This window comes from Dreissena polymorpha, chromosome 1 (genome assembly GCF_020536995.1).
Source record: "Dreissena polymorpha isolate Duluth1 chromosome 1, UMN_Dpol_1.0, whole genome shotgun sequence".
Classification (NCBI taxonomy): Eukaryota; Metazoa; Mollusca; class Bivalvia; order Myida; family Dreissenidae; genus Dreissena; species Dreissena polymorpha.
In genome coordinates, this window is record NC_068355.1 from 49,250,211 (window position 1) to 49,263,974 (window position 13,764).

Genomic DNA, 13,764 nt, shown 5'->3' on the forward strand with positions numbered 1-13,764 from the left:
TTTGCCTTGTCAGCGAGGTCACTTTGAAGTTATTATCACTTTTATCTCGTTTTATCAAATCATTAATAAAAAAGATAATTTAAGCTTCATTTTGGGAAAACAGGGCTTAATGCATATGCATTAATTGTCATCCCATTACCAGAGACTCTCTTTAAATGAAAAACACCATAAAATCAGAAAGTGTCGTCCTTGATTAGTTTGTGCGCACTGCACAGGCTAATCAGTGTGCACAGGACACAACTTATTTGACATGCATTAAGCCCCGTTTTCCATGAACGCAGTCAATATGTACAGATTTCAATGACAAACTGGCCAATGTCGTCGCACAAGATGTTAAACACTATTGATTACACACACACACTGTCTGCAGTGTACCAGTGATAAAGTATAAACAGGCTAATCAGTGTGCACAGGCAGATGCGGCGGTTATGGTTCTTAGCATCGTTAAGAGCAATCCGACTTGCAACGCATACTACTTACCTTAGTTGTAAGCAAGGGAACAACTAAAAATTGCAAAAAAACACACTAAAACATTGCAATGACTTCAAATATATGAGCCTTGCTCTCTTAAAAGAGGGTTTAATGCGTGTTTGTTAAGTGTCGTCCCAGATTGGCTTGTGCAGCCTGTGCAGTCTACACAGGCTAATCAGGGATGACACTCTCCACTGTTATGATATTTTATGTAAAAAGAAAGTCTGGCAAAAATCCAGATTTGCCGGAAAGTATCGTCCCTGATTAGCCTGTGTTGATTGCACAGGTTAATCTGGGAAGACACTTATCGCACATGCATTTTAACCTCATTTTCTCAGAGCTAGATTGATGAGTTGTAGAGAATGTGAAAGTAGCAAAGGCGACACTAAACCTTTACCGTAAATAAAAAACTTCAAACTTCTATTACAGAGAATGTGAAGGTTGCGAAGGCCAGCCATCAGGAGTACGAGGAGTCTCTCAAGATCGTGCTGGGAACCGTGTTTGGTGTGTTTGGTGTCGTAGGGATTATCATCATTGTCGTGCTTCTCTATCGCTACTACAAGAGTAGGGGCCAGCGACGGAGATCGGGTATTGACAATTTGTTTACGATTCTGATAACTGTCAATAATTAGGGATCCATTTAAAGGTGAATAGTAGGCGTCTGTATTGTACTATTTATTTATCTTTACCTACATGTCCTCTTTCTTTCATGATTAAAAGAGAGGGCAAATTTGCATGAACCTGTACGGTAACATCATTATTTTTTAAAGTTCTAAAAAAGGTTTGTCCATGGTCCATTTTCATGTTATTGTTACGTTGTGTGGCATTATGTTCACTTTATCAACAGATGTTGACCTGAATGAGTTACAATTTCTTAGAATATACGCTGCAAATATTGCCAATAGCAGACCTACTTGTGTCAGTTACAGCATTTTATTGATATAATTCTAAGTAAGATGTGTCTTGTTTTCCAGGCAGTTCAGACAGAAATACTAGCTTGCACAGATCTGTGTCTATTGGTAAGAATTCATTATGCAACTTAAGCCCTGATACGTGGAAAAGTCATTTATTGTTTATTTTAACTTAAAATCTTTGGTACTTTTCCTTTGATTTGAAATGATGTTTGTACATGTACATGTTTTTATGCCTCCCTTCGAAGAAGAGGGGGTATATTGCTTTGCTCATGTCGGTCGGTCTGTCAGTATGTCGGTCTGTCTGTCCGTCCACCAGGTGGTTGTCAGACGATAACTCAAGAACGCTTGGGCCTAGGATCATGAAACTTCATAGGTACATTGATCATGACTCGCAGATGACCCCTATTGATTTTGAGGTCACTAGGTCAAAGGTCAAGGTCACAGTGACCCAAAATAGTAAAATGGTTTTTGAATGATAACTCAAGAACGCATACGCCAAGTTACATATTTATGTTTTATACATGTATGAAAGAGCCATGCTGTAGGAAAACCAGATTTAATGCTGGTGTGTAAAGAATTGTCCCTGATCAGACTTCGCAACTTTTTCTCCCTCATTTGGATTTTCATTTAGACGAGACTTCCTATGAATGAAAAACTCCATTAAAGCAGAAAATGTCATCCCTGATTAGCCTGTTTGGACTGCACTTCATATATATGACTTTCTACACATGCAAAAATTAGGTGGACACAGCAAAACACAATTGTAAACAAAGTGTTGTACAAATGCACTAAAAAAATTAAATATTGTGTTTAGTTTTTTTTCCATATCTATAAAAAGACTTATGTTGTTTAAATAAAGTTGAAACACACATGACATATTCGGCCAGTGTCGCTCCGGGAGCTTCCATGTCCGCTAATGAGACTACGAATCCTTGCTTGACTTGACAGCAGACGGCTGGCTGTGTATCGCATATGGCCCATTGTCCCATGAAGCGGCTCATTTATTATGCACAAATAATGTTTTTATGAGAATTCATATAAATATAGTACATGAAGATGACGACAATTATGCGATGGAAAAGATATTAAACACGAATCAATTTGGAAACAGTGTCTTGTCACATTGCTTATAAATTCACTCCATATCATAATAAAGGATGCTATAATATTGGAAAAAAAGGAATAATAAATAAACTTAAACAGTATTAAATTTGCTTATGTTTTGCAATAGAGATGCATAATGAGTGTTGCCATGGTTTCAGATCTAGAGCACAAGCAGATGCCCACAGTGCTGATCTTGCATTCCTACGACTGCAGTGCGCATGAAAAAGTTATCGAGTCACTCGCCGGCTTCCTCATCGAGACATGCAGCTGCAATGTGCATGTTGATCTGTTTGAAGAACAGGTGATTCACGAAAGGGGGTTGGATGATTGGCTAGTAGACAATCTTCAGGAGGCGGAGTTTATTATTGTCATCTGCTCTGTTGGCGCTCGTTTACGCTGTAGTAAAAAGAAAGTGAAGTTTAAACAGGATCCGGCTAAAACATTGCCTGATTATTTTGCTGTTGCAGTTGATTATGTTGCAGAGAAAATACGAGTTGAGCGGTCGAAAGGAATGCCACTAACTTCCTTCTGTGCTCTTTACATGGATTACTCAACGGTTAATGATATTCCACCACAGCTTGAAATGGCTTATAAGTTTTGCTTAATGAAGGATATTACTGAACTATTTTGTCATCTTCATGGCATAAATGGTCAGCCAACAAAGGATGGCTCGCCTATTCTAGGCCTTACACCTGACACATTCGACACGACAGAAATGGGACAAGAGCTCAAAGTTGCGATAGAATCAGCCAAAGAATTTTTCAGGGCAAACCCTGACTGGGTGGAAGGGAGAATGGAACCGATGCCAATGCCTGTGAAGTCAAAGTCCCGACATCATCGAAAGCGTTCTGATGAGCCCTTGTTGCTTGCCCAACATTTAGAGTCCCCCAATCCCCAACCTACTTCCCACATCCACCCCAGTGAAATTTCAGTACAGCCCTTGCCAATCCATTCTCCTCATTCCAAAGACTTTTCTCTAACATGTTCTACAAAGAAGAAGTATTGCTACCATTCAGGTAATACCAGCAACAATGCTTTGTTGCCGCCTCCCATTCAGCACAATTCTAAAAGTTGTGACAACGTACCTTGTGAATCTGTCATGCATTGCGACCTTTGCGGTCTCGAAGGTCACGAAATCGGAAGTCCCCAATGCCGCCTGAAGCACTTTATACTTTCTCAAGAGATCGATAGTGTTGATAATGATGATAGCATTAAATTGAAATCAAAATCGATGCCTGCAGTGAACAGGAACAGTCTGTACAGCTCACAGACAATATTTAAAGCAGATGTCCATAAGGAATGGGACGACAATGACGGCAGTCTCTCACACGCTGATTCTCAGGATTCTGACTCAAACGCGGATTCCTCAGTTGACGACCTTGAAAAGGATCTCGAATCAATTGTGAACCCTTCATTTGCTCACAAGCAGCGTACGTCTTATTCCCACTCCAGTTTCGATAACATTGCTAAAGTAAATAATGTGCTTCAGTTACCGAGAATGGAAAACATATCAGAAACTGGTAACAAGAGAATGCCTTCAAACAAATGTCATGACCTTTTAAGTGCCTGGGGTCAATACCAAATAGAGGCTTTCAGCCAATCATCTGAGGGAAAAGATCGAAACTTTGATCATATACAACTGGAGGAGTTTACACTCAGGCTATAGATATTTCTTTACTTGTGTATTCTATTCTCTGTAGATAGTTTGCTAATCTCTGCTATTCATACCTGAGTACATGTATTTATTTATACTCTAGTTAATTAGTGAATTAGGTTTGAAGTTACCTGAATGATTGGAACAAAAATAATGATTTTCTTTGTGAGATGCAAGTTTCAACATTTTGATTAAAAGAAAAACAATTGCGACTGTTTTGTTTAAAAAAAATCGTATGTGATATGTAATATGACAAAAAGAAGTGTGTTATTTCTGTGCAATACATGTTTATATTATTTCATATTTATATTGAATACAAACGAGCTGCACAACTAGAGCCATTCTTTTATTTGAGATGGATACACTTTTGGTTGAACCTTTTAGTTTCTACCAGTAGATTTGCATAAGCATTTAAGTCAATCTCAAAACACTGATTTATTAGCTAATTGAAATTCTTCTTTGTGCAGTTCATTCTTTCATTCTTTCTTTATTTTTAGAGGAATAAAACATAATTGTCATAATACAGGGCACAAATGATATGTTATTTTGATTTACTATTTACTCATTCTTGATGAAACTTTGGTAATATTTAGGCCAAGTTCGAATCATGTGTCTGAATAATAGATCACCATGATATATATATTTTTTTTATACACACAATATATTACCACCCTAGTACTAATGTTTATAAGACAGCATGATGAAACATGATCAGAATGTTTATATTGACAATATCAAGACCATGCACTAATTTGGGTCAAGTGTGGTAAAAGACTTGGTCACCATGCTAAGTATTGAACAATTGATGTTCCTTGACCTCGTTCAGTGCTTGTTAGCTCACCTGAGCACAACGTGCTCATGGTGAGCTTTTGTGATCGCCTTTTGTCCGTCGTCTGTCGTGCGTTGTCGGTCGTGCGTTGTCCGTTGTGCAACGTCAACATTTGCCTTGTTCACTCTCTAGAGGCCACATTTATTGTCCAATCTTCATGAAATTTGGTCAGAAGATTGGTTTCAATGATATCTTGGATGAGTTCGAAAATGATTACGCTTGCTTGAAAAACATGGCTGCCAAGTGGCGGGGCATTTTTCCTTATATGGCTATATATGGCTATAGCAAAATCTTGTTAACACTATAGAGGCCACATTTATTGTCCGATCCTCATAAAACTTGGTCAGAAGATTCATCCCAATGATATCTTGGACGAGTTCGAAAATGATGTCTGTTGGTTTAAAAACATGGCCGCCAGGGGGGCGGGGCATTTTTCCTTATATGGCTATAGTAAAACCTTGTTAACACTCTAGAGGCCACAATTATTTTTCGATCTTCATGAAACTTGCTCAGATGATTTGTCCCAATGATATCTTGGATGAGTTCAAAAATGGTAACCTTGGCTTGAAAAACATGGTTGCCAAAAGGCAGGGCAATTTTCCTTATATGGCTATCTATAACTATAGTAAAATCTTGTTTACTTTCTAGTTTGCTCATTCTTCATGAAATTTGGTCAGAACATTGGTTTCCTGTGTAGTAAAGTTTGGTTTTATTATGTCAATATTATGTGACATTAACTGTGTTATGTAATTTTTTATAACACAGAATTTTCATAGTTAACATAACTGTTTTAGTCATTAACACTTATGATAAGCCTTGCAACTAAGAGATAACTGAAAGAAAGACGACATGTTCATGAATTTGCAGTATTTATCTCCCTTGTTTAACCTGGTTCAATAATCTATTTTTAGTTCTGCTCTGGAATTTGGGAAGATATTGATCATTGATAAATGCACTGTTCTGAGGGAAAATTGACTACTCTGCCATTGATCTCTTCTGAACTGTATAAAATAAGCTGTTTTGGCTGATTTAAACACCTCTTGATGCTTTCTTGAAAAGTTAACAGCTCTTGAAAAAGGTTCCAATTTTGAAATAAATAAACTCTAAATTATTATACCCCCATTACTGGTAAGGGGGGCTATATAGGAGTCACTTTGTCGTTCTGTCTGTCTGTCGGTCTGTCTTTTTGAAAATTTCATCTGATCTTCGCCAAACTCTGTCAGAAATTGTATCTAGATGATATCTAGGTCAAGTTTAAATATGGGTCATGCCGGGTCAAAAACTAGGTCACAGGGTCACTTAGTGCGTTTTAAACCAAAAGTTTGTCCGGACCATAACTATGTCATTTATCGTTTTTAAAATGACTTGGTACATTTGTTCACAATCATGGGATTGTGTGTCACGCGAAAGAATTATGTCAATATCTCCAAGGTCAAGGTCACACTTGGAGTTCAAAGGTCAATTGCTTGTCTGGGCCATAACTTTGTCGTTCATTGTGAGATTTTGAAATCATTCGGCACATTTGTTCACCATCGTTAGACGGTGTGTCGCGCGAAAGAATTACATCGATATCTCAAAAGTCAAGGTCACACTTTGAGTTCAAAGGTCAAAAATGGCCATAAATGAGCTTGTCCGGGCCATAACTGTATTGTTCATTGTGAGGTTTTTTAAATCATTTGGCACATTTGTTCACCAAAATTGGACGGTTTGTTGCACAAAAGAATTACGTCGTCATATCCAAGGTCAAGGTCTTACTTTGAGTTCAAAGGTCAAAAATGGCCATAAATGATCTTGTCCGGGTCATAACTATGTCGTTCATAGTGAGATTTTAAAATCATTTGGCACATTTGTTCACAGTCATTGAACGGTGTGTCGCGCCAAAGAATTACGTCGATATCTCCAAGGTCAAGGTCACACTTGGAGTTCAAAGGTCAAAAATGGCCATAAATGAGCTTGTCTGGGCCATTATTATGTCGTTCATCGTGAGATTTTAAAATCATTTGGCACATTTGTTCACCATCGTTGGACGGTGTGTCACGTGAAAGAATTATATAGATATCTTCAAGGTCAAGGTCATTTTTTGAGTTCAAAGGTCAAAAATGGCCCTAAATGATTATGCTATAATAATTATTAAAAATCGCCATAAATATGCTTCTCTTGTTTTGTGAGGACAGCATGCAAAATAGTCTGTGTCAATGCAGCATGTGGGGGTATACGTCGCGTCTGTGACAAAGCTCTAGTTTTTAACACCAGCATTCATGATTTTTGGCATTATTTTCTAAATTATTCTTATTATTTAGATTATTTTTATTTGGCATTTTCTAAATTAGAAAGACTCTATTCTATTTCAATAACTGTAGAAATTTCTCTTATTTTTACATGTGATTCACTGAAGTTTCCTAATCTCCATTAATATTGTTCTTTAAATTAAATTAGACCTATTTTGTAAACTAGATTTTTGAAGCACTTTCTTTTTTGGACAGATTTTGAACTTCTTTTTACAGTCATTAAGGTATTTGCTGTATGTTGTTCATTTTTGTAACGATACTTAGATTCTTTAGACTTGGCTTGTACCTGTTCTTAATTTTCTGTCATTGTTCTTCATTTTCCGAGTTCTTGGAATAAAAATTAGATATTTTTGTTAAAGCTGCCTTGGTTTTCACTTATAAATAAATTCTTTGAGTGTATTTAGGCGTCCCTGACTGAACGCCTCTAGTTAATTGAATTACAACCAGTCAGTATATTCATCCTGACCGGAAATAAGAGTTTGTCAAATAAATATTTCCGCATTACAGAAGTGCTCACAAAGTTACATAACTTGTAACCGTCCTATGACCGGTTCATTTGCGTAAGCGAAGGAGACCGCACTACCACACCTGGATAGGACAGTTGAGTTCGATAATGGTTTGGATCGGTAAAAAAACATGGCCGCCAGGGGGGGGGGGGGGGGGTCTTTTTCCTAATATTAAAAAAGCTTGTGAACACTCTAGAAGTCACATGTTTTGCCTAATCATCATGAAATTTTGTCAAAACATTAGTTATGTAGATGTCTGTGACTAGTTTCAAAATGGTCGTGATCAGTGAAAAAACATGGCCGCCAGGGAGTGGGGCAGTTTTCTTTATATGTTAACACTGTATTATGTGAATTGGGAATAAGACATCAATTTGGGAATAAATTGTGTTTTATCAAAAGTGCATAATATGCAGTTTTATATGTTGTATTTTTCTACTTTGACAATTTATAATTAAAACAGATACTTGCATATATAATAGTATCATTTAAATTGATTTTACTTCAAAACTGGATTTTTTATTAATTTTACAAAAAATCCTCATGAAATTAAACTGTGTCCATGCCGCGCATGGACATGGTTTAAAAATACACTTTAAATGATAAAAATACAATCACTGTTAATGAAAAAGTCATGGAAAATTGCTTATTAAGCTTAAATTATAGATAATATATTACAAAAATAAATGTAGATCATGAAATGAATAGTTTTGTTAGAGAAAATCACAAAAATGATGTCCATTCCCAGTTTGATGTCTTATTCCCATTTCACATAATACATATAGTGACAACATGTGAACAGTCTAGAAGACACATTTTTTTCCCTATCTTCATGAAATTTGGACATATCTTGGAAGAGTTAATAAATGATTCAGGTCTGTTAAAAAAACATGGCCGTTCATTTGTTGTTCATTCTTCATGATACTTGGTTAGAACATTTGTTCGATTGATATCTTGGGCTGCAAAGAACAGGTCATTTCTTTTTATCTCAGGTGAGCGACTTTTGGCCTTTCAGGCCCTCTTGTTTTATAATTTTTAAGAAATTGATGTTATTCTATGCATAATGATGGTTTCCAATTGTTTAAACTGACAAATTGCGAAAATATCAAAATGAGTAGGCCACTATCACTTGTATTTTGTGGAAAAAAAAGTGTTTTAATTAGGGATGGCATCGAATACCAATATCGGTATTCGAATGTTCGCAAATTCATTCAATCGAATATTCGCATAAAACGGCTGGATTGATTTTACCTTGTTATGTGCTAATTTCCATTGGTTTGTTAGTTATATCTGTTTGCTAAATACTAGGCTGTATTAACGTTGCTATCGAATAAACGTATCGCTGTCGACTAATACTATGACTGATACTGTGATCGGGCACAAATAGAATGAAAAACATTGTGTCATATAAATTTATTTTTTAATGATTCCACAGATTTGTAGCAGATTGCGCATATGTAAAACTAAGTTTACAAACATTACACGTTGCGGTCTCCTTTTCCACAGACCTTGTAAAGTATTCCATACTGCAGAAGGGGCTGGTGGCATTTTCAGATTTGAATTATGATTCCTTGATGATTGTTTAATTTATATCATCTGTTACTTTTGAGTATTTCACATATTTAAATGTCTGTTCAAACTGTGATCACAAAAACTAAATTATTATTCGCAAGTAAATTGAAGCCCTTAATTGGTACCTAATTGACAAACAACAGTTCGGGCCCTTTCTTATAGTAAGTATGTTGCATTGCGCGATTTGAGTAATTCACACATTTTAATGGCTGTACATACTGTGATCACAAAACTTAATTATTATTCGCCAGTCAATTGAAACCGTTAATTGGCACCCCATTGGCAAACAACAGTCGGGGCCTTTCTTAGAGCGTGTATATTGCATTTCGCAATTAACACTGATACGGGCCGCAGTATCAGTGTGACATGAAGAACGTCACGTCAAACATGTTACTCCCTAGTGATTTCGGTTGCTTTTTAGTAAGCGGTTCGCAGGTCATTAAATATTGGTGAAATTACGTTTGGAAAAAAAAGGCGAATATGCGAATATCATATTTATTATTCGAATGCTGACCATTCAATCGAATATTTGATTATTCGAATAATTTTGCCATCCCTAGTTTTAATGCCACCTTTCACCTACTTATTCTTGGACCCTTCAGCTTGTCCCATCATCCATCTGTCTGTACTTACGAGGATAATCTAAAATGACCTGTTCCTTAAAATATCAGAGATCATGTTTTTTAACAATATCAACACAAATCGTTTGACCTCATTTAGACCTTGACCTTGTTTTGGACCTAGACTAATTCAGAAGATCAAAATTCATGGTAAACCCAAACTGACAGTTTAGTTAACGTCCATACTACTGAGTAAAATGCTGTGGTAATTTTATTCAACACTATGAACACTCATGTCAAGTGACCTAAGTAAGACCTTGACATGACTTAATGTTGGAGAATTATTCAATGGGCCAATAAGGGCTAACACAGGTCAAAAATATTCTTCTGGTCGGGTCTGCAGGTCAAAATTTAAATACCCGAGAAAACTCTGGTCGGGTTGGGTCAGATAATACATAAGTTAATTAAAATAAAACTACATTAATTGACATAGCATTTTTAGCATTCTTAAATGTTTGACTGTTTGTCAAGTATATTGTTTAGAATATTATACTTTTTATTGGTTTGATTTATTTAATTATGAATGAAATACTGAACTGCATATAAATATTTAATAGGTTTACACAACGTTGTTGAACTTAATCAGCAAATGTTAGTACCGGTATTACTTGGAATAGCAATCAAAAGTGCATGTACAATGTATAGGAAAAACATCCTGTCAAGCAAAAATAAAGCTTCCTTTATTTTGAGTAGACAAGCCAAAATAACTTTTACTTTAAGCTCTAACTGCCTTTCTACTTACTGCCTTTCTACTTTGAAGTCAATATATTTTATTATGCCCCCCTTCGAAGAAGAGGGGGTATATTGCTTTGCTCATGTCTGTCTGTCGGTCGGTCTGTCGGTCAGTCCACCAGGTGGTTGTCAGACGATAACTCAAGAACGCTTGGGCCTAGGATCATGAAACTTCATAGGTACATTGATCATGACTCGCAGATGACCCCTATTGATTTTGAGGTCACTAGGTCAAAGGTCAAGGTGGCCAGAAATAGTAAAATGGTTTTTGAATGATAACTCAAGAACGCATACGCCTAGGATCATGAAACTTCATGGGTAGATTGATCATGACTTGCAGATGACCCCTATTGATTTTGAGGTCACTAGGTCAAAGGTCAAGGTCACGGTGACCCGAAATAGTAAAATGGTTTCCGGATGATAACTCAAGAACGCATACGCCTAGGATTATGAAACTTAATGGGTAGATTGATCATGACTTGCAGATGACCCCTATTGATTTTGAGGTCACTAGGTCAAAGGTCAAGGTCACAGTGACCCGAAATAGTAAAATGGTTTTCGGATGATAACACAAGAACGCATACGCCTAGGATCATGAAACTTCATAGGTAGATTGATCATGACTTGCAGATGACCCCTATTGATTTTGAGGTCACAAGGTCAAAGGTCAAGGTCACTGTGACCCGAAATAGTAAAATGATTTTCGGATGATAACTCAAGAACGCTTTTGCCTAGGATCATGACACTTCATAGGTACATTGATTGTGACCCGCAGATGGCCCCTTTTGATTTTCAGGTCACTAGGTCAAAGGTCAAGGTCACAGTGACAAAAATCATATTCACACAATGGCTGCCACTACAACGGACAGCCCATATGGGGGGCATGCATGTTTTACAAACAGCCCTTGTTATACAAGTTTTGTTTTTTAACGTCGTCATTTTGGGATGTGAATAACAAATGAAACTTCACGTTAATGCTTTTGGTGCATCACTTATATTTATTTATGGTTATTTGTAATAACAACACTGCTTAAAATGATAAAGGATGTAATTTTACTTAACTTGTTTAAAGGAGATGATTTTACTACACGTTCAACATGTAATATTGTACTTCGTAGCTAGCGACCTGAACTGGTATCCTTTGCAGAAACGTTGACCCGGATCCGCGGGTATTTTTTTGACCTGTGGATTCGGGGTTTTTCGGGTACCCGTTTGAGCACTAGGGCCAATTAATCAATACTAACAAACGTCTCATCAGGGATATCAGCATGTATTGAGCTCAGCATCTTATTGCTATTTGCAAGAATGAAGTACAGGTAATTGTGTTTATAATATTTGAATTTATGTACCAGTATACCATACAAATTATATGTTTTAATTTATTGTTGTTTATCAATCATTAAACTAAAATTTCCCATGCATAGTAAGTAATCCAGAAAATGTTAAATAGACACTCAGCTTGATTTCATAAATGTTTGAGCATTGGAAATTAGAACTATATTCAACTATGCTGTGCTAAGGTTTTGGACTTCATGTTGCATTGTTAATGAGATGTTATACGACCTTCGTTTTTAATTGTCTAGAGAAGTGTCATGTTAGAATGCATTTGAATGCGCAATCAGTGTATGCAGTTTGCTGCATATGATGAAATGATGGGACTTGATGGTTTTCAGTTTTTTATGCAAGATACAATTAAGCTGTATATGTGTTTGTTAGGTTTGAGCTGATGTGAACAAAAGGAATCAGGAAGTCTGAATGCTGAATCTTAACATAGCATATACAATGTTACAAAGTACAAAAATGTATACCTACAGCATGAAAACTAATTGATTGCCTTCATTTTGTACACTTTTCAAACCTTATTGAATTTCTTTGTTATGGGGAAAATATATAGCTGCCATGCAATTAAAAGACCACACTGTAGTGTTTTGTTTCTTCTTTCAAAGATGATTATCTGAGAAGATTGCCTAAAGAATAGTCTGTCAATTATGTAGACATTGGTTACCTAATTCCAGCTCTGTTTAACAGTGGTTGTTGTGTGTCAAACATGTAGTTGTGCTATCACACACTTATCATACCAAAACTGTATAAATTATGTAAAATGAACTCGTTGTACACTGATTGCTCCAGATAATGTTAAACAATAAGAGACCCTTGCAATTTTTGCCAAGGCTTATTTTACTCCCCATTTATTAGCTATAAATGGTATTTTACATTGCAAAATGTACATTCAGTTTTTCATACATATGTTATACAAATGTATATGTTTAACTGATATTAAAATGCAAACGCTTAACCTTTTAAATTCTCTGACAAAGTTGTGCAATGTATGTGACGTTTGTTGAGAAATATACCTCTATCACCATTGTATTTCGCTTATTGAAATAAGTTAATAAGCATATGTACATTTCAATTAGATACTTTTGATGTACCGTAAATATTCAATTTCTATTTGCAGGCAAATTTCAATGCAAATGTTGAATATTGTTGTCTATTGTCTAACACAACAATAAGTGGATGATATTCATACACATGTGAGAAGCAATTTTGAAATTGAATATAACATATAACAAATAAGTAAACTATTCACATGATTGTGCATAAACATAGATGGATATCTCATTTACATGATATGTCTTATAAATAAAACACATTTAACATTTTTCAAAGTCTGTTTTGTTTTAACTCAGCTGAGCTCATAGTGCTTATGTGGAACTTTTACTAGACTGGTTTTCCATAAGTGCATCTGTGTATGTATGCATTCATAAACTAAGGTTTCTTTTAACCACTTGTTTTCCAAAGCACTGAATGATCCTTCGAAATTGTTAAAATTGGTCCAGTTGTTGTGTATGTAGCTAAAAAGTTTAAAATAGATTTTAAAATGAAAACATTAAAAATCTTTGGCTACCTTAAGGGTGGGACTTTTAATACCTGTATTTGGGTGTGTTACATTTCTTGCGGTGTTCTATAAAGTTTGTTCAAATCAAGTCCCTAGTGTCTAAAAAGTCCAAGAAGTCATATTATTTACATAGACTTGTAAATAGCTTAAAAACTTCAAAAATCTATAAAATGGCAAG

General features: G+C 35.9%; 1 protein-coding gene across 2 annotated transcripts in view; it reads left to right on the top strand.

Annotated features, from left to right (window-relative positions):
• The window catches only part of LOC127879862 (interleukin-17 receptor D-like), a 31,975-nt gene extending 18,631 nt beyond the window's left edge, over nucleotides 1–13,344 (top strand). Inside the window, exons 5-7 of one of the 2 annotated variants that reach the window (XM_052426934.1) lie at nucleotides 901–1,059; nucleotides 1,446–1,490; nucleotides 2,648–13,344. In XM_052426934.1, the coding sequence (XP_052282894.1) occupies nucleotides 901–1,059; nucleotides 1,446–1,490; nucleotides 2,648–4,155 (1,712 nt within the window). In that variant the 3' untranslated portion in view covers nucleotides 4,156–13,344. The remainder of the gene's footprint in view (nucleotides 1–900; nucleotides 1,060–1,445; nucleotides 1,491–2,647) is intronic. The other variant, XM_052426940.1, reaches the window with a different exon arrangement.
• Nucleotides 13,345–13,764: the final 420 nt, after the last annotated feature.